At 40.0% G+C, this 26,710-nt stretch overlaps 1 protein-coding gene across 5 annotated transcripts; it reads left to right on the forward strand.

Moving 5' to 3' along the window:
* Nucleotides 1-3,057: 3,057 nt before the first annotated feature.
* Nucleotides 3,058-25,846, forward strand: SLC30A6 (solute carrier family 30 member 6). 5 transcript variants are annotated; one of them, XM_086631613.1, is made up of 14 exons: nt 3,058-3,105; nt 7,509-7,595; nt 8,201-8,285; nt 9,264-9,306; nt 13,021-13,086; nt 13,508-13,588; nt 14,833-14,868; nt 15,691-15,785; nt 16,511-16,559; nt 18,536-18,655; nt 18,951-19,053; nt 19,351-19,398; nt 19,997-20,065; nt 21,568-25,846. In XM_086631613.1, exons 1-14 carry the CDS (start codon nt 3,103-3,105, stop codon nt 22,063-22,065), a joined length of 1,383 nt encoding a protein of 460 aa, XP_086487739.1. In that variant the 5' UTR covers nt 3,058-3,102; the 3' UTR covers nt 22,066-25,846. The 5 variants fall into 5 exon arrangements, with proteins under 5 accessions (XP_086487739.1, XP_086487740.1, XP_086487742.1 ...); XM_086631614.1 differs by lacking the exon at nt 14,833-14,868; XM_086631616.1 differs by lacking the exon at nt 13,508-13,588.
* Nucleotides 25,847-26,710: the final 864 nt, after the last annotated feature.

Here is a 26,710-nt window from a genome sequence, read left to right on the forward strand (position 1 = left end):
TTCTTTCTAGCCATTATCTTGGGGCTGCATCTGGACTGCTAACAACTACTGGGGCTTTCTGTTCTTACAGTTACATCCTGAAGATATTAAAAAAAAAAAAAAAGTTGGATTAGAGTAATTTTAATATTACATATATGGCAGCAGCAGGGGTCTCTCACAAAGCAGCCGTGACTGCCTTCAACATATCATTGCATCTATCACTGTTAAAGCAAGCAAATCAAGTAGAAATCAATACAGCAATCAGGAAAAAAAACTCCAATGTTTTGGGCTGAAGCATAAGAGCTATTACTGCTTCTGACAAGTATTAATCCTTGAGACAGAAACACGCCGTTGTCGTCTATGCGGGATAACTAATCAGTATCTCTCTTTGGCAGAGATGCTGCTACTTGGAGGTAGATTCTGAACCACTGGAATTATTTCAATTAGTAATTCTGTGTATAGGTTACAGATGTTCAGATAGACTCTTATTCTTGTAGAAGAGATGCTCAGATAAATTCAGTGAAGAAGCAAGAGCCTGGAAAAAAAGTATCCTGCACTTGCTATGTTGAAATCTACGGAGATTATGGACTCGGCAGCACCGTTTGGTGTGAAGTATCTTAGACTCATTAAAAGATAAATCTTTTCCAGCCAAGATGGTGTGAGGCAAGGCTCCATGCCTACTGTCAGATGCAGGCATATTTCAGATGAAAACTGTTTATTTCTGTATTTTAATGTTTTAAGTTTGCCAGAAAAAGTGAGAAAAATTAAAGTTTTGTGTTTGTTTGTGTGTTTGTTTTTTTTTTTCCACTCAAGCCATCTTTTTGCACATTTCCAAATACTTTGGGAACTTGTGAAATCCAGCCCATTTCCTACAAGGGTGCAAACAGCTCTGGAACAGACAAGAGTTAAGCAACCTTCTCTAAGTCATTTTTTTATTCTATGTGTAATGATAATACAGAAACTATTATGTAGTGATGAAGACAGAAAGATACAATTTAAATAAAATCCATCTCAACATGTCTGATTTATTGATGCTGTGGTGTAGCTAAAAAACAAAAACAAAAAAAACAGTGGGAATTTCAGAAGCCTACAAACAACCTAATGGGCAAAGTGTGGTGGTTTTACCAAATGCTTTTGAAGAGTCCACTTTGTTGCAAATATATATTGTAACATATTATTTTCAAATCTCATTTTACTAATTTTTGAAAGGCTTCAAGCTTGCCTCAGTTGTAAGACATCCTTGAAGACCGTTAGTTTTGTTATATGGGGAATACTGGTCATCAGCTGTGCTATTAGTTGTAGTATTTTTCTTTGCTGAATTGTAGCAGCGTTAATTTCTTATAACCGTTTTCCTCTTCTGGGATGAAATATGCCAAGCCATGAAATAATCAAAGAGCCTGATAATGTGTAAATAATGAAGTATTTGTGGAACAGATCATACAGATAAAATCTTACCCCTGTGGTTCACCTGGCTTCTGATTTCCTGGTTAAATTTGAGTGGAGGCAGCAGCTCCAGCCTGGGGAAAGTTTACATACCCCACAACATTACAGCTGGAATTCTCATGGCTGTCATGCAAATTTTACAGACTGCAAATAGATTATTTTTTTTAAATTGTTCCCCAAAACTACTTCTGTACACCAGAAAAAAAATTCATTACAGCCAACAGCTTAGAATGAGCAGGTCTGAGATATTAAATATGTGTCTCGTGGAATACAATTACCTGTCCAGTCACTCCCAAAGACAGTCAGGTAAGTCTTTTGGTGTGTTTCACACTACAGGTTAGATGCAAATAACGTATTTAACCACTTTAACTATGGTCACTGGACAACTGAGCAGACCATTAAAAGACCAAAGACAGGACAGTGTTACAGAAGGTTGTTTCAAGTGTCTTAGAATCACAGAATAATAGAATCATGTGGGTTGGAAGAGACCTTGAAGATCATGGAGCCCAACCGTTAACACTGTCAAGTCCACCACTGAACCATGTCCCAAAGTGCCACATGTACACATCTTTTAAATGCCTCCAGGGATGGTGACTCCACCACTTCCCTGGGCAGCCTGTTCCAATGCTTGACAACCCTTTCAAGGAAGAAATTTTTCCTAATATCCAATCTTCCCAGGCACAGTCATCTGTCTTAACACAATATTTAGCTTCAATTTTTATTCATACTTCTTTTATTTTATTCGTACTTTCTTTTTACTTCCCAGAAAGCTTCAGCTCTGTATTTTGCTCCTTCTGACAGAAATTATTTGGCACAATTGAGTGTCTGCTAGTCAGGTCACACAAGGATACTGTCACCCTGCAGCCATCAAGTCCCCGTGTTCCGGCACCTCAGCCGCAGCGGTCACAGTACCTTAGAAGTGCCGTTGTGGTTTTCTTCCCACAAAGTCGGTGCTCTACTTCACACCACGACAGACTTTGGAACGGGGTTGCACTAACTGCACATCACCCCAGCGAATCGCTAAAACGGCGGAAGCGCTAACACGCTGAGAGTGACGGGAGCAGTTCTCAGAACTTCCGCACGCACAGCAGTGACTACGTTTTCAACAAGAGAGTTCCTGTGGTTCTGAGGGCTACCGTCCTTTCGAGGTTTTGCGTGTTGCTGGGAAAGAAATCCACTCTGAAAGACGCGTACTTACTGCTGCTCATGCAGAACACAGCAGCAGAGAGGTCTGCTGGTGCGATTTTAGGTTTATTTTTTGCGTGGAGGAAGTGGCGAAACGAAACCGCCCTCACGGTTTGCAGTACCATGACCACCACGACGGGAGCCCTTTCTTTGGGTTCTCGCAGACAAAAAGCAGAAACGCGGCGGTATTTCACACAAAACCCGTCTGTCCCAACGGCAGGCTGTCGGGCTGAGGGAGCGGGGGTGGGCAGGGCCTCTGCCGCCAGCCCTCCGCCTGCGGCCGGCCTCCAGCTCTCGGCTCGACGGCGGCTCTCGGTGGGCGGCTGCGATCCCGGGCCGGGTTAAGGCACGGCTCAGCGCGGGCGCCGTTTCCGTCAGACGTCACCTCCGCTCCCGCGCGTGGCCTTACGGGTCCGCTCGTTGCTGTAGCGACGGAAGCCTCCTCCGCCTCTTCCGGCTTCGCATGGCGCCGTCTCTTCCGGTGCGGGGAATAATATGGTGAGTGGCCCCCGCTCAGGGGGGAGGGAGGGAAGTCGCGCGTGGGAACGGGGTGGGAAGGGTGGCGAGGCCGCCGCTCCCGGGCGCGGGGCTCTGCTGCCGCCGTGGGGCCGGTCAGGGTGGAGCGCCCCGCGCCCGGTGCCGGCCCGGCCCGGCCTGGAGCGCGCCGCGCCGCCGCCCTCCGCTCCTGGCGCGAGCCCCGCCGAGCCGGCGGTGACGTGGCTGCGCGCGGGGGCCCGGCCCACCCCGCCCGGCAGGGCCTCGGCCGCGTTCCGCCGCGGGCGGTGCGGCCCGTTCCGTTCCCGTTAGCCGGGCGCCTGCGGCGGGCCCCGGGCCCCGGGGTGGCCGTTAACGGCTCCGGGGCCGGGGGGAGTGCGCGCGCGCACGCCGTGCCTTTCCGTGTAGTGCTTCCTCGTCACACCCCCCGCCCGCCCCCCCGTACCCGGTTTCCCCGGTCACCGGCGGCTCTTCAAAGCCGCGGTGGGAGCGCAGGCCCCGGCCGCCGGGCAGCGGGGCTGGCAGCGGCGGGACGGCTGCCCGGTGTGGCGGAGGGCTTCTCCGCTGGAGGTGTGTGGGGAACGGGGGATAAGCGCTCAGCCTTGTAGCGGGGCTGTGGTCTGAGCCGCAGCCTCGGAGTTTTCGTTGAAGACCGAATCAGTCAGGGAAGAGAAATCCTCATCAGGATGTGCCGGATGTATTGCCCCTGCGCCCATGTGTTGGTGAACACAGGGCTGCTACTCCTGGGGCGTGTGGCTCGCTTCCCATAGAAAATACATTCCTCTGGGAACGACCACTGCGTGTGCTTGTTTAGCTGGGTGTCTGAAGTTTCCCTTTGTGTGCTGAGCACAAATGAATTGACATCAGTGACGGATACTGTCGCCTGTTGGCCTTGCTGGAGCAGGTGCTCACACTGTAGAAGTAATTCTTGGTCGGTACCACATGGGGACCGTCAGTAGGTGAGGTGTGGGGTAGCTGCCCTCCTGCTCAGCACAGAGGGGCTTCTTTCCGTCGTGTGGCCAAAAGTGAAGGAGCTAGGGAAGCATTACTGCCAAAGTACAACATCTGCTGAATTGGAGCTTCCAGGGATGAACTGTGGCTAGCATGGGTTTGCGCAGGGTTGTGTGTGGTACTGAATAGACAGGTTTAATGCACGGCATCCTTTATGTAAGCAAGGAGGTGTGATAGTGCAGTTAGGCAGTGGACATAGTGCTAACAGCATGGGAAAGCAATGGGTACTAAGGCGATAGGGTAATCTTCGTAAGTAGTCAGTCCATGGCTTGTTAGAAAAGCTTTCTGAGGTGCTCTTTCATCCTGTATGTCCTCACTGAGGAAAAAAGAAATCATGTAATGATTTCATAGAATGATAGAATCATAGAATGGTTTGGGTTGGAAGAGACTGTAAAGATCACCTAGTTGCAACCCCCCTGCCATGGACAGGGACACCTTCCACTACATCAGGTTGCTCAAAGCCTCATCCAACCTGGCCTTGATCACTTCCAGGGATGGGGCATCCACAGCTTCTCTGGGCAACCTGTTCCAGTGCCTCACCACCCTCCTGGTAAAGAATTTCTTCCTTATATCTAATAGAAATCTACTTTCTTTCAGTTTAAAGCCATTGCCCCTGATCCTGTCACTATGTATCCTTGTAAAAAGTCCCTCTCCAGCTTTCTTGTAGGCCCCCTTTAGGTACTGGAAGGTTACTAGAAGATCTCCCTGGAGCCTCCTCTTCTCCAGGCATCTTCATAGGTGAGGTGCTCCAGACCTCGGGCCCTCCTCTGGACCTGCTCCAACAGCTCCATGTCCTTCTGATGTTGGGGGCCCCAGAGCTGAAGGCAGCATTCCGGGTGGGGTCTCACGAGAGTAGAGTAGAGGGGCAGAATCACCTCCCTCGACCTGCTGGCCACGCTTCTTTCGATGCAGCCCAGGATACAGTTGGCTTTCTGGGCTGCAAGTGCACATTGCTGGTTCTTGTTGAGCTTCTCATCAACCAACCCCCTTAAGTCCTTCACCTCAGGACTGCTCTCAATCCATTCTCCGCCCAGCCTGTACTTGTGCTTGGGATTGCCCTGACCCACGTACAGGACCTTGCACTTGGCCTTGTTGAACTTCATGAGGTTCTCACAGGCCCACCTCTCCAGACCTGTCAAGGTCCCTCTGGATGGCATCCCTTCCCTCCAGTGTGTTGACCGCATCACACAGCTCGATGTTGTCAGCAAACTTGCTGACAGTGCACTCGATCCCACTGTCCATGCCACCGACAAAGACGTTAAACTGCACTGGCCTCAGTACTGACCCCTGAGGAACGCCACTCATCGCTGGCCTCCACTTGGACATCAAGCTGTTGACTGCAGCTCTTTGAGTGCGACCATCCAGCCAATTCCTTATCCACTGAGTGGTCCATCCATCAATCCATGTCTCTCCAATGGAGACAAGGCTGTTGTGTGAGACAGTGTCAAATGCTTTGCACAAGTCCAGGTAGATGATGTCAGTTGCTCTTCCCTTATCTGCCAATGCTGTAAGCCCATCGTAGAAGGCCACCACATTTGTCAGGCAGGATTTGCTCTTAGTGAAGCCACGTTGGCTGTCACCAGTCACCTCCTTTTTTGCCATGTGCCTTTTGCTGGAGCACCTCCTCCATGATCTTGCTGGCTACAGAGATGAGACTGACTGGCCTGTAGTTCTCTGGATCTTCTTTTTTTCCCCTTTTTAAAATTGGGAGTTATGTTTCCTCTTCTGCAGTCAGTGGGAACTTCACCGTACTGCCACGACTTCTCAAATATGTTGGATAGTGGCTTAGCAACTTCCATCTGCCAGTTCCCTCACGACCTGCGGATACATCTCATCTGGTCCCACAGACTTGTGCACTTCAGGTTCCGTAGATGGTCCTGAACCTGATCTTCTCCTACAGTGGGCTGTTCTTCTTTCTCCCAGTCTCTGCCTTTGCCTTCTGCAACTGGGGCTGTGCGACTAGAGCCCTTGCCAGTGAAGACTGACGCAAAAAAATCATCGAGAACCTCAGCCTTCTCCATATCCTGGGTAACCAGGTCTCCCGTTTCCTTCTGGAAAGGGCCCACATTTTCCCTAGTCCTCCTTTTGTCACTGACATACTTACAGAAGCTTTCTTGTGGCCCTTGATGTCCCTGGCCAGATTGAATTCTGTCAGGGCTTTAACTTTCCTAATCTGGTTCCTGGTTGCTCAGACAATTTCTCTGTATTCCTCCCAGGCTACTTGTCCTTGCTTCCACCCTCTGTAGGCTTCCTTTTTGTGCCCAAGTTGGTCCAGGAGCTCCTTGTTCATCCATGCAGGCCTCCAGGCATTTCTGCTAGTAAAAACAGTAGTTAAGTGCTAGCCTTTTGTCCCAAGGTGAGCAAAACTTGGCATCTGTAATCTGCTTTTTTAGCTGATGACACTAGGACATACATGTGTTTCTGCAGATACTATGAAAAATGCAGCTGTGGTGACAAATGTGTCTGTACGTGCATCGAGTCTGTTTTGGTAACCAGCCTGTTGGTATGTCTGTCCGTCTGCTGCTGGCAGTTACAGATGGGATAGCTTACAGTCGAAGCTTATGTCATCCAGCCCCAAATTGCTGCACATGACAGACCAGCCATTACGCGTCCATGAATTTCTCTTGCAAATCAGAAGGGCTTTTCCTGTGGAAAAGACAACTGATTAGAAGCTTGGGCCCTCTGAGGAGGGGAAGCAATTGGTGAATTTTTCTGGTAGTCTGTTCCCTGTCATGCTTTCAAGAGAGCTACGTAACACTTCCTCATTCCCATCTCCTACATGCACATGTGTCCTCTCCACCCCGGGAAAGGAGAGGGAGCAGCTACAGTAACTGCACCTGCTGTGCGCATTCAGGTTAAGCTATGACTGAGGTTTGTTTGTATGTCTCATCGTGTCACTGGCCTTGTGCTCACCACCTTACAGATGATACCAGCGTTGTTTTTGTTTCTCTGATGAGTTCTCATTTTTACATATATACACAATATTTGCCTGTTTAATAAAGCAGTTAGCTTTGGGTGGGAAGTGTGCTTTAATAAAGAAAAATATTTGTGTTTTCAGAACATCTGTAGTGTTTTTGTTTAAATAGAAGGAAGAAACCACTCTTTGAATGTTTTTTTTTGCTATGTTTTCCAGTAAACTTGAATTCAGGATTGTATCTAAATGAAGCTTGATTCTAAGTCATTAATAATTTTCTAATATAATAACCGTGTAAAACAGTTACCAAAAATATTGTTGTATTTAATGTTTATGAGCTTTGTCTAGTTAACAAAAACTCATTCTGGTTCTTTGATACAACTATGAAAATAGTTCATAAATTAAGATTTCATTTTTGCAAATTTAAACTATGGTTTAAGTAAAATTTTTAATTCAACTCTTTTTTTTTTTTTTTTTTAAGGGGACAATACACCTGTTCCGCAAATCACAGAGATCGTTGTTTGGAAAGTTAACACATGAATTTAGGCTGGTTGCAGCAGATAGGAGGGTACGTATTTTAAAAATGAATAATAATTAAAAAGGCATTAGCTATCATAAGTTAAAATACATTATTGAGTATATTTTGAGAATTTTTCTTTGAAATTTGCTAGCTGTGCTTATAAAAAAAACCGCAGCTGTGACACTGGATTCCTTCCTGTGCATTGTCCCTGTCAGTTAGTGTTCTCCGGGGTTGTACTTATATTAACACGTTCAGCAGAACTGTAAATTGAATATGCACAGATGTTTTCAGGACCTAAGTTCCAGCACAACGAAAGGAGCTCACTAATATAAAGTTGTATAAGTCTGTCTTCAAAAGTCAGATGGTGTGTGCTGTAATAAAATGCAAATATTATACAGAGGTGATTTTTTTTAGACCAAAAAGTTATTTTAGGCATGGCACGCAAGTGCCGTTTATAATCAGACAATCTGTAAAGTTAAAAATAGAATATGGGCTGCTTGTTCTGAAATTAGTTGTAAATTTTTGGGAGGGTGGAGAAGCCAGTTCTGCTTACATGATGAAGTACTGAAATATTGTTTTTTAAAACCAGATAGATATATTTTGGTCTTGAAAATTTTGGAAGATGTAAAATACGTATTTATTCTCATCAACAGTCCTGGAAGATCTTGCTGTTTGGTGCTATAAATTTAATATGTATTGGCTTCCTGCTAATGTGGTGCAGCTCTACAAACAGCATAGGTACGTGACTCTCTGGTACTGAAACTGCAACCGACTGCCATGTGTTTCTTAGCTTGTGAAATTCCAACGTACTATAAAAGAGAAGCTCAGCACATAATGGAGTTAGATGGCTGCACAGCCAGGTTTAGAAAGTGCTTCCTTTTGATTTGCCACAGTCAATTTAGAGGCATTTCTCACAAGTGAGTGTGGATGGGTGAAAGTCCTTCAAAGCTCGCAAGGTTTTCCAGACCTGCTGGTCATCTTCTTCCTGCAGTACCATCTTTATCTTTAAGATTGCAAAAAAGTAGACTTTTAAGCTAGTCCTCAAACCTGTTCCTTATATTAGTAGTACCAGTGATATACAGAGACCCTCACTTGCAGTTAAATGAAGATGTTTGTAGTGTGGCAAAAGGCTTCTCTGATTCCAGGAATGCCCCTTTTCAGTATTTTGTGTATCTTCTACTTTTGTATAGGGGCTCCAAGATGCTTGCCATCATCTCTGCTGAAAGTGGAATTCCTTATGTTTTTAATTTGTGACACAGGTTTTCTTGCAGTTTCAAGATAGGTCAGAGAAGCAAAACAAGTAAAGAATTCAGCTGAACCTGCTTTTCACTCCAATAACGCACATAAGAGATCTTTTGCTTTGGCAGATGATGTGTTACTGGAAGATCTTTTCTGTATCTAAATACAGACTTTTCTGTAAGGAAATTCTTAGTCACAACTTAAGTAATAAGCTTAATACCTTTTGTATCTGGGCATTATCACATGCTTTAGTAGAATTAGGATTGCCATAATCAACCTATTTATGAAGTTAAATATATTGCTCTGTTCAGGACAATCATATTATATACACATACAAAAGACAGAGAGAGTTGCTCTATCAGCAGAGACAGTTTACGTAGATAGATGGGAAGAGCTGCGCAAGAGGGACTTACAAGAATACAATTGAGTTCTGTACTGAAAAATTATACTAAGTTTTAATATTTGCTTGTGTTACAGCTTTAACTGCTTACACATATTTGACAATCTTTGACCTTTTCAGGTGAGTTTTTTTCCGATTTAGTCTTAACTGTTCATTTGAGCCTGTCTGTGATTATTTCTATATAAAATTTATTTATAGATAAAACCACATTATTTGGAGTCATCGGTATGAAAACACTAACTGTTTTAAATATAGCTTAAATGAGTGTAAAATTGTACATCACAATAAATAGATTATGAGAAACACCATAGCTGTATTGAGAATGACTAGTAATAAATCAATTGAGTCATGGATTTCTCTGTGCAGATGCATAACAACATAAAACAGAATCTAGCATCAGACTGTTACTTGGTGGTAACAGTTCACTTGAAACATTTCCCTAATGCCACAGTCATTGGTTCTCAAGTATCCCTCAGTTCTAGCATCAGGAAACAAGGAGTATGTAATCCTATTTCTATTTCAAAAGATTTAAAAGCTAGATCCCATGCATTCTTCCAATAAGGTAATCAGATATTTTTAATATTTTTCCTGTTTCCTAACAAAATGATATGAGGGAAAGGCTGTGGATGATGTCTGCCTAGACTTTAGTAAAGCCTTTGACACCATTTTCCACAATGTTTTCCTGGAGAAACTGACTGCTTGTGGCTTGGACCAGCATATGCTTCACTGGGTAAAAAACTGGCTGGATGGCTGGGCCAAAAGAGTTGTGGTGAATGGAGTTAAATCCAGTTGGCAGCCAATCATAAGTGGTGTTCCCCCGGGCTCAGTAATGAGGCCAGTTCTGTTTAATATCTTTAGTAATGATCCGGACAAGGGGATCGAGTGCACCCTCAGCAGGTTTGCAGATGACACCGAGTTGGGTGGGAGCGTTGGTCTGCTCGAGGGTCGAAAGGCTCTACAGAGGGATGTGGACAGGCTGGATCCATGGGCCAAGGCCAATTGTGTGAGGTTCAACAAGACTAAGTGCTGGGTCCTGCATTTGGGTCCCAACAACCCCATGCAACACTAAAGGCTTTGGGAAGAGTGGCTGGAAAGCTGCCTGGAGGAAAAGGACCTGGGGGTATTGGTCAACAGCCAACGGAATTTGGGCCAGTATCGTACCCAGGTTGCCAAGAAGGCCAACAGCATCCTGGCTTGTATCAGAAATAGTGTGGCCAGCAGGACTAGGGAAGTGATCGTCCCCCTGTATTCAGCACTGGTGAGGCTGCATCTCAAATACCGTGTCCAGTTTTGGGCCCCTCATTACAAGAAAGACATTGAGGTGCTGGAATGTGTCCAAATAAGAACAATGAAGCTGGTGAAGGGTCTGGAGAACAAGTCTCATGAGGAGCGGCTGAGGCAATGGGGGTTATTTAGCCTGGAGAAAAAGAAGCTGAGGGGAGACCTTATCGCTGTCTACAACTACCTGAAAGGGGGTTGCAGCGAGGTGAGTGTGAGTCTCTTCTCCCAAGTAACAAGTGATAGGACAAGAGGAAACGGCCTCAAGTTGCACCAGAGGAGGTTTAGATTGGATCTTAGAAAAAATGTCTTCCCCAAAAGGGTTGTCAAGCACTGGAACAGGCTGCCCCGGGAAGTGGTGGAGTCACCATCCCTGGAGGCATTTAAAAGATGTGTACACGTGGCACTTAGGGACATGGTTTAGTGGTGAACTTGGCAGTGTTAGGTTAACAGTTGGACTTGATGATCTTCAAGGTCTCTTCCAAACCTAAACGATTCTATGATATTAAAACTACTTTAAGTATGAAAGTTCTGAACATTTTTGATAATATTGATAATACAGACATGAAATATATTCAGTTCTCATCTGAGATGCAGGTTGGTATCAGTGGTTGGGAAATAATCTGCATAAAATGCATGCATTTTTTTAATTATTAACCTACATTATCTTCCTTGCTTACTCACTAGCTTATAAAAAGTATGGATCAGCTATCCGCAATCTATTTTGCCCACTACATGCTATAGCTTATCTGACTGATAGTAAAACATTTATAAATAACATCAGCAAACATGCAGAAAGGAAAATGAATAGTGGATACAGGCACAAAACTACTTAACTTGATCTGTGCCTGCATTAGAATTGTGATATAACTTTAATGAATCTCATATTTCTCTTAGAATTTTGTATCTGCTGAGTTTTGTCATCTTGACTCAAAAATACCTATTTCACCTTGGGGAAAGTTTTCTTGTTGTATTTCACATTTGTATAGAATTTTTTTTTTTTAATTTTAGGAGAAGAGAGAATACTCCTGGCACTCACATATTAGGTTAATTAGGGGATGGACTAGAAGATTGTTCTAACTCACAGCAATCTCTTTCAAGAATTTGGATTTGCTGTAAGGGAGAGCAGTGCTCAGCAGTTCTGCTGCAAGAAGCCATTTCTGGTTCTTTCATTTTTGTCATCTTCCTGGTCGTTTATAATAGTCTTACGGAGCATATGAATTTACTATTTTGTATATGGGCGGTATTATTTCTTCTGCTTTTGCTTTTACTCCGCACAGCTGTGGATCAGGTTGTGAGGATGTGATGGTTCAGCAACTGTGGGGATGAGTTCAGACAATGTCTGATTTAACATTGTTATTAATTAAGAAATGGCTGCATAAAGGCACAGATGGCACTGAATCCGGGTGGGTTCCAGTAAAAAAAATTGTCTAAAGGGGTCAATAGAGGAAAAATAGGCAAAGAAAATGAGACTCATCCTAGGAAAACTCAGGCTGGTACCATCAGGATAAAATAACTGGAATTTCAGACATGCAACATGAGAGAAAAACTTGGAAAGGAAATAGCAAAAGAGACCTGTGGCTGCCAGTGAATGGCCAGTTAGATTGGAGCTTGTGTAGATGAATGCAGCCAAAAAAAAATAATCTGTTTTGGCCTTATATGTAGACAAATCACACTGTGGAAAAGAAAAGCAATACTTGGCATAGCCTGAGACTTATTCTAGACTACTAAATCTGATTTACGAGATTATCTCTAAAGGACGAGTTTAATGGAGAGCTTTCTTCACTTCTTCACTGGCATACAAATGAAGTGACGCAAATGTGGCAGTCCTGTCACCTTGCTTATCATGTTCCTTCTCTTTTAAATGGCCTTTCTCAGGTTACAGTATTTCTAGGCAAGTTCATAAAGCACACATAAGAGGAGCATTTACTGGATATCTAGTTTGATATTTTCATAGGTTTTCACTTCATATTTTTCATTACTGTGTACATCTTAACACCAGACAGTGTTAAAAGGATTTTCTCAAACCACCTTTGCCTGTTAGTCAGATTCTGGGGTACCTGCTCTCACGTGCTCCAGGTCCCTTTCAGAAAAATTCACTGGAAATTAAACACTGGTTGTGCTGTTTTGTGTCAGAGCCTCAGTGGAAAAATGCATTGTGTTTGGACTAATGGTAAACTTGATTTAGGCTGAAAGGTGTTCTGTGTTGAAGAGGTTGGTGGTAGCCTTTGTAAGCACAGCATGCCGTAAGTAAAGCATTAGCCTGTCTCCTGGTGTAAGGAATTAGACTGACCACCATTCCCCTAAAATTATTTGCTGCCCTTTTTATGGGAACAGCTGAGACATCATTATGCCCTCTCAGTTTTATTCCCAAGCACAAACTTTTCTGGATTCACTGGAACTCTCATTGTGACAGTGATGGAGAGGTTGAATTCATGGCAAGACTAGGTTATGTTCATTTGTTTAGTTCTGATGGCCACAGTATATATTTATAGATTATCCAGTTTGTAAAGGCTGCAGTTATTTATCATAGTCAAATTTTTCCCCTTTTTTCAGTTTGGTAACATGTCTAATAAGCTACTGGGTAATGATGAAGAAACCCAGCCCAGTCTATTCATTTGGGTAAGTACTAATAACAAGATCTAGTGTTTGATAATACAACCTTTGATACATTGCTGACTATCATTGCCTGTATCCCCTAAAAGCCATGACATCTGTGTGTAAAAGAGCCTAAAAATAAGGAGACCCAAGACTGATGCTGTGAAGAACAGTTACAGAATAGGGGAGGAGAGGAATGGGAAGGGACAGAAAGAAGTAATAAGAAATGTTTCATTTTAAACTGTTTGTGATAAGTGGAGTGTTGTCTTAAAAGAAATTGAAAATAATGCCTATTCCATAAAGCTTCCAGTTTCTTCCCATCTATCTGCTCTTGAAAGAATTGGACATTCTATCAAGTCTATCGTGCTGGTTCCTGCACAGACCAGAATGCATTTGATGCATCGTTCAATGTTCAGTGTTTCTAAATGCAGTTCTCAAATTTCAGGTTTGAAAGGTTTGAAGTTCTAGCCGTATTTGCATCTACAGTTCTGGCACAGCTTGGTGCTCTTTTTATACTGAAAGAAAGGTAGGGATATGTCCCATTTTCTTTAATTTTTTGTTACATATGAAGATATTCCAGATTGAGCCAAAGTATCTGCATTCTACAAATGCTATCTGTAGAGAGATAATTGTGGAAAACACGTTAGATTTTTAAAAATATTGCTAAACATTCCTGCTCACTTATATTGATTACACAGCATGTAGGCTTTAGATGAAATGATAGGAATGGATAAGTGCAATTAAACAACTTTCAAGGAAAAGACTCAATGTTCTTAAGAATCATATTTTCCAAAAAGTTACGTATTTTATTTAATGCATTTCCCTATGCATCTTAACTCTTCAAGTTCATTAATAAATAAAACTTTTTTTTTACTTCAGGTATTTCATGAAGTAAAGCAACTTCATAATATAGTAAGGATCTAAACGTTTAAAATGTCAACTTCATCAGCCTCTCAAAATTTGCTCAAGTATTAATTTGGCATACCATCTACGGTTGGAAGCATTTGTATTTCAGGATGTTACCCTAAAAAATTATTTTAGTCTTCAAAAATGAAGAGGCTGGATTTTAAAACTGAGACAGTATACTTTCCATTTTTCTGTTCAAGGACTCTATTTTCTCTATAAAGGGCTATATTAACAACTTAGCAATTTTATACTATAAGTTGGTGTGTTGCACTGACGATACACTGCACTCAATTCTAATAATGACATACTGTCAAAGACTCCCAAGTTTTCGAACATGAATGTTCGAAATTCCCAAAACTTATCATAGTTTTTTCTGTTAACAGCTGAAGCTCATTTCGTATTTTACTGATGGGTAAAAAAAAAATTTGTATCTCCACTACAGTATCCAACTTTATTTGGCCTTGCTTACTGAGAGGCTGTAGGTCAGGGATTTCAGATGTAGTTTGTTGTGGTTACCGACACCAACGGTGGTGGCAGTAGCAGTGTGTTTTGGCATGTTCATTTACAAGCATCTTTTTATTGTGTAGGCAGCATTTGTGGTAACTAACACCTATGTAGCACAGTTTGGAAATAGTTGGAAAATCTAAATTACACCCTGCTTCATTTCAATGTTAAATGCCTTCATTAATTATAAAAACTTCTGTGCTTGTTTAAGCAATTCATGGTGTTTTTTTTTTTTCAGTATTGTATCAGTCAGTTTTTGTTTATGAATTGCATCTAATTCTTCAGAAACTGAAAAAGTATGCTTCAGGTATCAAGGTTTCGTTGTATGAATATAACTCAAATTTTCAATTATTTTTGTAGTGCAGAACGGTTTCTGGAACAACCCGAGATACACACGTAAGAAATTATTTTAACATGTAAAATGACAGTTTTTTCACTGACCTTTTGTCTTTCTAACTCTTAATCTATCATGTATTAATTATGCAAGCACATTCAACACCACATTGTTTTTGGTAACTTGGCATTTGTTTCAAACTATGTGCAAGCTATATTGCAAACAGTTTTTTCAAGGTACAATTGAAATGTAATGCACATGCTCTCTCTCAAATATTAACTATATATTGCTGGTTTTGTGAGTTTAGTTACTCTCATTTCTTATGGAGGCCTCTTAGGAGGGGGGAAGGATGCTGTGATCATTAGGGAACCAAAGGTGTTGCAAAGGTGAAGGAGACTATAAAAAATATGGGGAAAGAAAAAGAAGGTGTTACCTGGCAAAAGACTGGGATGTGGGTTGTATGGTGGAGTTGTAGTTCTCCTAGGAAAGGGTAGGGGCATAGGGCATAGTTCCATAGGAAACTAAGCTTTTTTTAACTCTATAGCTGAGGGGACAGTGTATTTATACCTTCAAAGGACAAACATATATGTCCGTGCATATATGCAATTAGTTAAGAATTGTTGTTACTCAACGTCATGAACAGTATGTGCAGCCTAATGTGATAACACTGACAGACAAAATTCCACTATCTCATATAACCCTTAAAACGATGATACGCTGCCAGTTGTTAGGCGTTACACCGATTTATCTTACTCTTGTTTGCAGTCTCGGTGAAAGATACCAAGCGAAGTATCCAGATATTGTTACTAGTAATTACAGCTTGATTTCATGTTTTGTGATGATGTGAAAGTAAGATTTATTTTATTTCTTTTTCCCCTCCCTAGGGGACGACTGCTGGTTGGTACTTTCGTGGCTCTCTTTTTCAACTTATTTACAATGCTTTCCATTAGGAATAAGCCTTTTGCTTATGTCTCTGAAGGTATGTGATAAATTAATCTACAACAAGAATTGGGAAAAGATTTTAATGTTCCTATTTTTATCTAGCTATAACTTGTCTGGTAACTTTCTTAACTAGCGGGTATATGTTACTATTACCTCCATTAATATAACTTCATGCAATTTAGAATTGTCATCTGAATTTCAACTCTGGTTTGCTTATAGGGCTTTCTGAGTTGTATGTATTCATTAATATGATAAACTGAATAGAATATCATTTTAGTGCTGAAGTACCTTTTATTTTCAGTCTTTTGGATTCAGCCAGTGAAGGTCATCTAACAGCTATCAGAACTTTGAAGGCATTTTAAGGATATATTAATGGATTAAAAATAAATTAATGTAATAATTCTTAATAGCTCTTTTACCTAGGACTTTTTCACTGTGAAGTAGGCTTGCAATCATTCCCATTAACGTAAATTGTTTATAGTTAAAATAATATAGTATATTTTATATTCTAGAAAAGATAATTGTGATGGTTATAATCTACAATTATATTTGTATTTAATCAGTTGAGATTATTATGAGAGATGGGCATTTTACTGGCTGGAAAAGTCAGACTTTTGTTTTTTTCTCAAGTGACAGTGAATCTGTTGAGATACATTTATTTATTCACAGTGTATTGGGTTCTTCCCTTAAAATAAAACTTTAAGTGTACTTTGAAATGGCTACCTTTACTCATAGTAATTTTATTACCTTTTTCTTTTGCAGCTGCCAGCACAAGTTGGCTTCAGGAGCATGTTGCAGATCTTAGTAGAAGGTAAAGCTTTATAATGTTTTTCAAAATTGTTAGCTTCTGGAAGGCGGTGTGGTTTTTTCCTGCATAATAACAATTTGGATGGATATTGAGGCATAAACTGTTGTGTGTTAGAGCTTTTTAAATAGCTTTACCTACTGTAGGTCTAGTCTATGAACTGTAGGGCAGACATTGTCTCTCATATATCCCAGATACATCAATCTAATAGAAATATGTCTTTCTACATAACTTTCCCTTTGAATGTGTTCAGTACATTGTATGTAATTCTCCTTGGATGAGGTGAGGTAAACTACCTTTGTCCTGTACAGCCTCGAATTGCATTTCTCAACAATCATTTCCTGAGCGATATATTTTGTAGTAGTTTGTGTTTATTTAGTCTGTGGGGTGGGCAAATGACTAGGACGGTTGCAGTTTAAATGTGATATATGAAACAGGTTACTCACTGAAACACAGTGGAAACTCCTCACCTGTCCAGCAGGAAACTGGAAAGTCTGTGTCTTCCAGGGGCTGAAGCAGTATTGCTCATTTATCTTGTCCGTTAACTCTCTTGCTCGTATTGCATATCTGAATGCAAGATAACATTGTTTGCAAATAATTTTGTCAGATGTCAGAAACATTTATTTTGAGCCATACTTGTTTTTTTCAAGTACGTATGCTGTCAGCATCAAAATAAGAACGCTAAACCATATTGTGTAACATGTTAAGTATGCTGCAAAGCCCATCTGTTTCTGCGTGTTGTGATTTTTATATACAGTTGAAAGCAGAGAACACTGGCTTTTTAAACAGAAGAATTGATTTTATTACAGTTATAAGGTATCATATCATCAGACCCAAATTCTGCAAAACAGCTTTGGAAGACTAACAGTAGAGTTTCCCAAGTACCTGGAGTTTCGATGTTAAAAAAAAAAAAAAAGTGGATAGTAATCACAAACACTATCAGTTTTTCTTTAATGATGTGGTAACACAGTGTTACAGGGAAGGACACAAATAGAAAACTTGAAGGGCTCTCAGATCAAGAGTTTAGAATTACTACTGGGTTCTGAGATAACCTGTAGAACATTATGCCAACAATTTAAAAAAATATTAATTTTGATTAGTACGTATACAGCTATTTCAGATATGTTCTCTGAAGCAGTGCTGATTAAAAAATATCTGCACCTGTATGTAATTATGTTGATTAAAATTCTTACAGGAGCAGACCAGCGCATGATGTCTAAACATAGGTTCATTCTAAACAGAGCAACAAAACATTTCATGTTGTCTTTTCCTTTAAATTGTGAATACGTGACATGCACTTACATTCACTGGGAAGTACAGAAACCCTTTTCTCTCTTCATGCTCCCGTTGATAGGAAATAGCTATCAATAAATAACTTTTCCCAATGTTCCCTCATGGGTTTTTCGGTCTCCTCGTATTCAGCTAACTGGTCTCTTCCCTCTTTTCAGACTCCATGAATTAGTTAGCTTTGGCTTTAGAACACTTTTGCACACCAAGGTGGTGGATGGATTGAAGACTAGAGATACACAAAGTGCCCAAGACTATGAAATAGCAATATCTGAATCTGTAAAGTACTTGTGTTGCCTGCAGCTGACACAACTAGCTGTGTTATCAGAAAAAAAGAAAGTAGCACAAGATATGTATTTTAACGTGTAGAAAAACTGTATAAAGATTAGTGTTGTGTACCATTTTGTAGATGGGAAGATAGACTTAAAGCAAATATAAGATGCAAAAGTTAAGTATTAGTTTCAGATGTAAGAGAGAATGTGACGTGGATCTAAACTTCATTAATTTTTGCTGATATCAGACTATTGCAAAACTTCGAGCAGAATTCGAAGGGCCTTTACGGTCCTCAGAGACATCATTTGCTATGACTGCAAGGTGTATTTGAAGTCAAATGGTGAAACAGGGGTGTAACTCTTTTGAGTTTTGAAGTAATGATGAACAGCTAGCTGACAACTGCTTTTTCTGTTTTGTTACAGTATTTGTGGAATCATCCCAGGATTGAGTAGCATCTTTCTGCCACGAATGAACCCTTTTGTCTTGATTGACATTGCTGGAGCTTTAGCTCTTTGCATTACATACATGCTTATTGAAATCAAGTACGTACAGTTGTTGTTTAAAAAAAAGTAACTCTTTTTGTATGCAGTCTATGGGAAATTGCATTTTTTACATGAAAGGAATGATCTCATCAAAAGCTGTAATTTGTATGAGTGGGATTGCAACTCCGTTAATATATTAATCTTTTTTCAAAGATGTATAGTGCAGGTGAGATTAGTATATGTAATATTCTGTAAGCACATATAATTTAAAAGAATGAAAAAGAAGCAAAAAAATCCTTATGCCTTTCAAAAATGTAAATACCTGTTTTTCTTTAAAATTGCTCTTTCTCTCTAGCAATTATTTCGCTGTAGACACAGCCTCTGCCATAGCAATTGCTTTGATGACATTTGGTACCATGTATCCCATGAGTGTCTACAGTGGGAAAGTGCTACTCCAGGTAAGGCAATTCGGCAAAACGAGGTTTTTAGTGGTTTCAATTTTGTTAAATGTCCTTAATTTAAAAAAAAACCCAAATCTGTTTTAAGCATTTGAATAGGAAGTGTTCCCAGGGGTATTTGTGATATGCTAGAATTTTAAAGGCAGTAGAAATGTGCATTATGAAGTCATAAGAATTTATTGTTTAATGCCATCGGTGTCTTGTGTAGGTAGACCAGACTTAAAGGCTCTCTTAAACAGGGCCAGTTAATCTTTATTATAACTTTTTTCTCTTTTTTTTTTTCTTTTTTTCTTAAAGACAACTCCACCTCATGTGATTGGCCAGTTAGATAAACTTCTTAGAGAGGTAAGTCAGTGTATGATGTATGACACAGTGTGCACAGCTAACATTAAATAAGCATTCAGGAATATGAAGAGGTTTTGTGAGTAGTCAAGAAGATTGCTAATAATTATTTTTTTAATATTATTTTTCAGCTGCATGTAGAAAGTATAGATATTGCTATCTCAGGTGAATAGTGTCGTTCAGGTATCTGGAACAAATCTGTTAAAGTAGTGCAGACTGTTGTTTTTATTAACTAAATAAATGCGAGCTACTATGGAAGCGGTTTACAAATGTGAGTGGGAGGAGGAAAAGGAGTACAGGGAGCAGTTGACTTACAGCATATCAAGTTGAGAAAATTTTGCAATTTGGCAGCAAGAGTCACTTGAAATGAGTTACTTAAATACACTTTTTTGATGGATTTGGATGTTCAAGGGTAGCAAAAGTAGATAAGCGTTAGTGGCATCATTAACAGACATCGTCCGTTCTGTGTGTGGGAGCTTTGTTTTCACTACTGAAAATGCTGTATTATTCAGCTGTGTGTAAAAGTACATTTTTAAAAGGAAACATTTGAAACATTATTTCTAATTTATTTTCATATTTCTGGATGTTTGTGCAAAATTAGGTTTCCACTTTGGATGGTGTCTTGGAAGTTCGAAATGAGCATTTCTGGACATTAGGTTTTGGCACTTTGGTGAGTTGTGTCTGTATTGTCTTTTTAGCCTTTAAAAAAGAGTTGTTGGTTACTACTTTAAATTTTTTATTTAAATAAAGTAAAATATTTCTTCTGAAGTCTTAAATATAAAAAAATTCAATGGAGTCAGTATTCAGTCCTTGTGATTTGTTCTGAAACTTCTGTCTTTTACATTTTTTTAAAGGTTTGTTATTGGTTAATATTGTTTATGTATACTGCAGCTCTGGATTAAAGGATGTATTTTGCAACTATAGAATTTCTTCTGTATTTTGGCAGTGAAGGAAACCCCAAACAATAGTAAAGACATTTTTCAAATGGTATATTAGTATAAATTGTCTCAGAGGGGAGAAAAAGAAAACCCTAAACCTTCAGGTACCAAAGGTCTACAGTAGAATCGTGTGTTTTCAGCATTTCTGGGGGAGAAGGTGGAAGAAACCAACTACAGTTGTGTACTGATATACTGTAAGCTGAAAGAAGTGAAGGGGTTTTTGTGATACAGAGTGATCAGACAGAACTCAGTTCTTCCTAAATTGATGCAATTTGATTCCTAAATTGATGCTGTGACAGCTGGAAAATTAAGACTTTTAGAATTTTTCTCTGCTTCTGAATTCCTCCAGTATGCTACCCTTCTCAAAAAAAAAAAAAAAGGCAACAGCTCTGACTTGCTGATGTGAAGACAGCTTTCAGTTTACTCTTCTGTCACCCAAAATACTGGACTACAGCATTGTTGGATTGATCGCAGATATTTACAAAACCTTTGTACGCATATTTACCTGTTGGCATCTTCCAGATTGTAGTAGGAACTTCCTGAGACCTGGATATTTTTTCAGCCTCACCACCTGATGTGAAAATGACTTATATAGCCCAAGCTGCGAATCATGTTCTTTATTAAACATGAACTGAAAAAGCATGTGACGGGTTCTGTTTTATGTCCTGTTCTCTTCTGCAACCGTAGTTCAAGGTAAATGAGATGGTGTTATCAAGAGGAAGGCAGGGGCGCCCCGCAGTTAGGGCACATCCAGGAGACAGTCTGAGTTCCACAAGGGGCATTGCCTCTGTTCTTGCTAGTGGTCCCAGTTCGAGTGTGTCTGCAATGCGCGTTGTCCTCTTGCTGGCTCCAACAGCACAGTGATGACATTTTTTCCTAAATTTGGCACGCCGAGCTTGTCTGTGCTTTGTTCTTCTTTTGGACCACCTTTTTTCCGGGCTGTTGCCTTTCCTTTCCTGCCGTCACATATTGTATTTTATAGTTTGGTTTTAAGACTCACTTTTCCTGAATGATGATCTTGATATGTTCATAAGAGATCAAAGCATTAGGAAACATCAAAATGTATTCTAATTATGGAATTATTAAATAAGTTTCTCAATTTAGTCAGTAGTCTCCACTGCGAAAGGTCTTTTCATAATTCTCTGCAGGATAACTTACCTCTGCTTGTGAATGCATATGGAAAATCTTTATTGAAGCAACAGTTAACAGCCAACTTATTTTTATCACTTTCTAGGCTGGATCAGTACATGTCCGAATTCGGAGAGATGCGAATGAACAAATGGTACTTGCCCATGTCACTAACAGATTATACACATTGGTCTCTACCTTGACTGTTCAGATTTTCAAAGATGACTGGATCAGACCTACCTTATCATCTGTGCCTATTGCAAACAATATTCTGAACCTTTCGGATCATCACGTTATTCCAATGCCATCTTTGAAAGCTGCTGACAATTTGAACCCTGTTACATCCACTCCAGCTAAGCCCAGCAGCCCACCGCCAGAATTTTCTTTTAACACACCAGGCAAAAATGTGAGTCCAGTCATCCTTTTAAACACTCAGACAAGGCCCTATGGATTGGGCTTTAATCATGGATCCGCACCCTACAGCAGTGTACTCAATCAAGGATTTGGAATACCGGGAATGGGAGCAACTCAAGGATTCAGAACTGGTTTTACAAATGTCCCAAGCAGATATGGAACAAACGCTCGTGGTCAACCCCGACCATAATAAACACCATTATTTATTGTACTTAAGGGTATTGACTTAATTCTTTTATTACCCAATTTTTATAAACATTTGGAATGTCATATCATTCTAAATGGCTGGGAACAAGTGCATTGTTCATGTTCATAAAATGGTTAAATTGCAATTTTTTTCTTTGCATCAGCAGTAGCCTATGTAATGCCACAAATTTTTTCCAGACTTGTGAGATTTTACAGATAGTTTTTATAGAGTGTCTATTTCTATTGAGCTTTTTATTCACTTTTCTTTATTTTCCCAAGAATGTATTGAGGTATAGCACAACTCCATAAGAGAGTAAAATTGTGACCAGGTAGCATTTTTTTTTCTAATTAGAATTGCTTGCTGAATAGCTGAGAGAATAGAAAATTGCAGAAATACAAGTCCCAGTTTTTAGAGATGTTTTGGTTGCTGTATTAAGCCATCTTTTGGCAAAGTCACAATGAGTTTTTGGTTGCAAAAATCTATCTATTCATATTCTGGCCATTGTGAAGACAATCTGGCATTTCTGTTTCTAATTAATTTTGAGAGACCATGTTTTTACATTTTTATTGATGCTTTTAATAGAAATTCAGATGGTTCAGCAACCATTTTCTATTTGTAAGTATTCCATATTCATCTCTGATATTTCTTCCTTTTTGGTTTAATTGCAAAATTATTTAGCAATATACTGGGAAATAAAATATTTCAAACTTAAGATTTTACAAGCACCTCTTTTTTATGAGTAACCCCATTTAAGATACAGTGCAGATGGCTGTATTGTTTCTGAAGCCAGTATTTCATTTTTGACTATGGAAAGTATTCTCTGATTTGATTGTGACTTTGTATTTTTCCTCTTTGTATTTTTCTGTAGTTTCAGAGAGAAAAGTATCTATTTATATTCCTGTTATATCCAGAGTACAGGTCAGTGATCGCTGACAGTTCTTAGTCGTTGCTAGAGCGCTTAACCTTTGGGGCATGCTTGGAACAAGACTGCCTAACTTGTCTCTGCTTTTGCATTATCGTTCTACTGTGCATCTAGAAGGTCATGTTTCTTCAGGGCCTTTCTCAGAGAGCTCTTCCCTCTGACTGCTGTCTTTTTCTTCCCTGCTCTGATAACAGGGAAAGGCCTTTTAGAAATACTTCCGTTTTTTTCTGTTCCTCCATGTGGCGTGCATCTTACAATTCCTGAGCCAATACCTCCTCTGCACTTTCTTCTGCATCTCTTGGCTGTTGAGGAATGGGTTGCCCATTCCTACTGTTTCACTTGCAACTCAGGGTGCTATATATTGGCTTCCACCTTGTTAATCTGTATACTAAGTCAGTCTCTCCGTTTGTCCAAGGTGGTTACATGGAGCTGTAGTATCTCAGGGACTCCAAAGATATTATGTTACCTGAAGATAATGGGTTTGCTAGAGAAATCTCTCTGTTGGAACTGAGTTGAGAAAGCAGCCTTCATTTGAATTTTAAAGATATGTGGCCTCTTCACACGGGCTGAGAATTTCTTTTTCTGCGTAAGGACATTGCTTTCCTCTTCCCACACCCCCACCTGTGTTTCTCACTCCATCGCAGCATGGAGGAGGGCATCACCCTTGCTGACAAAGCAAGGTTATGTTCTGCATGATGGTATCTTGCTGGGATGTTTTAGGCTGAGGGTAGTGTCCAGACTGCCACTGGTATACAGTCCACGTAAGCTACGAGTAGGGAATCTAGTTCTGTACTTCGTTTGCAGCAAGAGTAACAGTTTCATTGCTGTGTTAGAATATGTAATAACCTGGAAAACTTGCATTTAAAGATTACAATCAACTTGTAACAATGGGCTGTGTTTTGATGAGGTCAGTATTAGCTCAGTAATCACCATTGTTTCATTGCTTTGTCTTTATGTGTAGTCTATTACACGTGCCATTGCTGCATGGAAATCCACTGAAGTACAGAACACTTGAACAGATTCTCTGTACCTCTTGGGTGCTGAACGAGACTGCACTGTCTGCAGCATCTGCAACACCTTAGAGCCAGCAGAATGTTTACAATGTACTACTCTAGTGTGGCCTATTTGAGAATTCTTCCTTGCTCCAGTTTCATAACCAAACACTTGAGCTTTTTCTGACATTTTAAATACATTGTACTATATTGATTGCATGCCTACTTGGTTTTAGTAGAAAATTAAAGCTCCATTTTATTAAAAAATGAAGCTGATCTTTGATTTAAAATGAGAAAGGAGAATGAGAATCCCAGAATTCTGAGTGCAATATAATCACTTTAACAGAATTATTTTTTTGAGTGATTGTTTACAATATATATCCTATGTGCAGATGAAAAAGATTCTTTTAGAGATTAGAACGGCTTTTTAGCTGCTTTATTGTTATGAATATATTAAGACTATTTGTTAAATCAGCACAGAGTAAAATGTCTCCTTTTATACGAGGAAAATAAAATCAGTGTCATCCTTAAATGACGAGGAAAAAGTGGTAATTTGTGTACAAGATTTTATAGTTATCTTTTTATATATATTGATGGTTTAAGTGATGTTCTCGGGTGATAACTTCAATCACAATGAGCGGATGTGTGAAGCTCCAGAACTGTTTTGCTGGGTCTGCTACCAATGTAGACTGGGTGCTTGTAACAATTCTACAGAAAGCATTTTTACTGCATTTTGTCTTTTCTAATTGTATTTTGCTGTTAGGTGGTCACAATCTAAGTCTTTATTTGAAATGTGGTGAATAAGAATTGCCAATTTGTATCATCTTCATTCCTAGGACAGGAATGCTGCCCCAGGTAGAGAAAAAAGAGAACTGGTACTTGCCGTCATTTCTGTCTACCAGAGGATTTGGCATTGTTACTCCCTTAACTTGTTCCAACTGTGATTGCATAGGATCACTTCACTTGTAGGTAAATGCATCAAGCTTTAGAGAATTTAAGGGGCATGTACCATTACTTAGGCTTAAGATTCTTGTGGAAAACTGCATTGTCCTCATATAAAAGGAGCTAGAGTGCCTATTACAATACAAATAACTAATGTAATGTGGGGATTTTCTGCAGCTTTATCTGTTTGAGTAATGGATCTTGAGTTCATTCTGTTCTGCATTCCTTTCACCCACGTAATAACCATGTACACCTTTAGGAGGACTCTGACAAGCCAGTGACAGCCTCTTGTGGGTGGTAGATTGAAGATTTTTATTTTTTTCCCCCTTGACTGAGATGAAATCCTATTCAAGGAGAGAATCTGTGCAGCAGTTTTGCTGATTTGTGTAATTAATAGATTAGTTGAAGTCCCTCTGTTGATTTCTGTCCTCTGCTGCCACCATCCCACAGGGACAGAAACACTATCTGGGGATACGTTCTTCAGCATAAACTCGTCTCTGAATGCTGAAGTGCTTCTCTGTACTGTGCATGTCCAGATCCTACGGATCTGGGTACTTAGTGATACTCAGTGTTGAAACTGAGAGTGGAAGAGATACTTGCCCTGGCCTTTTCACTTGTACTTTTGTTTTCTGGGTATTTTATCAAATGGCTAGACTTTCTCCTACCTGCGTGTTCTCCTCTGCCTTAGTAGCAGTGAGAACTCAGCATGCACCGTGTCTTTGCTTTACTGACTACTTCAGGTTCTTGTGCTTTTGAGAGCTTAGATTCTTGGATTCACGTGGTTACTGGGGTGACGTAAGTCTTCCATCCAGGAGTTATTTTTTAAATGAATGACAGATCATATAAATTGCTAAGATGATGACCCTCCCCTCTTTAAGTAAACCCTTTCCAGGGCTCACATCCAGTTAAGACAGGGCCCTCTTTTCCTGTACCAAAAAAATAAAATTAAAAAAAAAAACCAAAAACTCAAGGGAAAAAAAAAAGCAAGCCTCTTCATGTTTTAAGAGCCATTGAATTGTATTACACCAACCTGTATCTCATTTTGAACATAACTCAAGAGAACTGCATGCTCAGGCAGTGAGAAGTTGGTGACAAAATTGACATGCCAGAGATTTGGTGTACTACATGGTTAAATTATCATTTCAACTAACTCTAACAGTTATTTTTAAAAAATAGGCTTTTCCCAGTTATAACAACCCTCTAATTCCACATTTCATAATGCAGCCTGTTTTAAGTTAACTTTCAAATTCTTGAAGAAGCAGAGTAGCAGTGCACGCCGCAAATGCGTACTGTATTTTTCAGAGGCCCTGCAAAGTGTGAAGTACCACAAGAGCTCACCTGTAAAAATGAAATTAGCCACACAAACTCATGTTTAATATTTCTGTATATAGACATTTTTTGTTTCCTTTTGGTACTGTACTGTTACCCACTTAGGAGGGTACAGTAGGTGCCTTGTACTGCTCAGAGTATTCAAACTTCATAAGATTTAATTTAGTTGTTTATAATGTTTTCTCATGGGCTGAAGTAGAGGAGAATATGATAGCAAAGAGTTCAAATAGCTTTGATGTATTTACATAGATGTACAGTAATATCTGAAAATAAACACATCTGTCCAATTTTTAGAATTTGCATTGTATTCTATTTCAGAAGTTGCATGCAAAATAGAAACATTTCTCACAAATCTTAAAGTGATGGGAAAACATAAAATGCTTTTGTTTCATCTTGAGCAACAACACCAGATATAATTTCATTTTCAGGATGTCCTATAATATTAAAATGTTACAAATTTGCA

The sequence above is a fragment of the Tauraco erythrolophus genome, chromosome 2 (genome assembly GCF_009769465.1).
Source record: "Tauraco erythrolophus isolate bTauEry1 chromosome 2, bTauEry1.pri, whole genome shotgun sequence".
Classification (NCBI taxonomy): Eukaryota; Metazoa; Chordata; class Aves; order Musophagiformes; family Musophagidae; genus Tauraco; species Tauraco erythrolophus.

Excerpts from the sequence above, each read along its gene's own strand:
- SLC30A6 (XM_086631613.1), top strand. Across the intron at positions 9,307-13,020 it reads ACAATCTTTGACCTTTTCAG|TTTGGTAACATGTCTAATAA; the intron begins GTGAGTTTTTTT and ends CCCTTTTTTCAG. Across the intron at positions 13,589-14,832 it reads CTTTTTATACTGAAAGAAAG|TGCAGAACGGTTTCTGGAAC; the intron begins GTAGGGATATGT and ends TTATTTTTGTAG.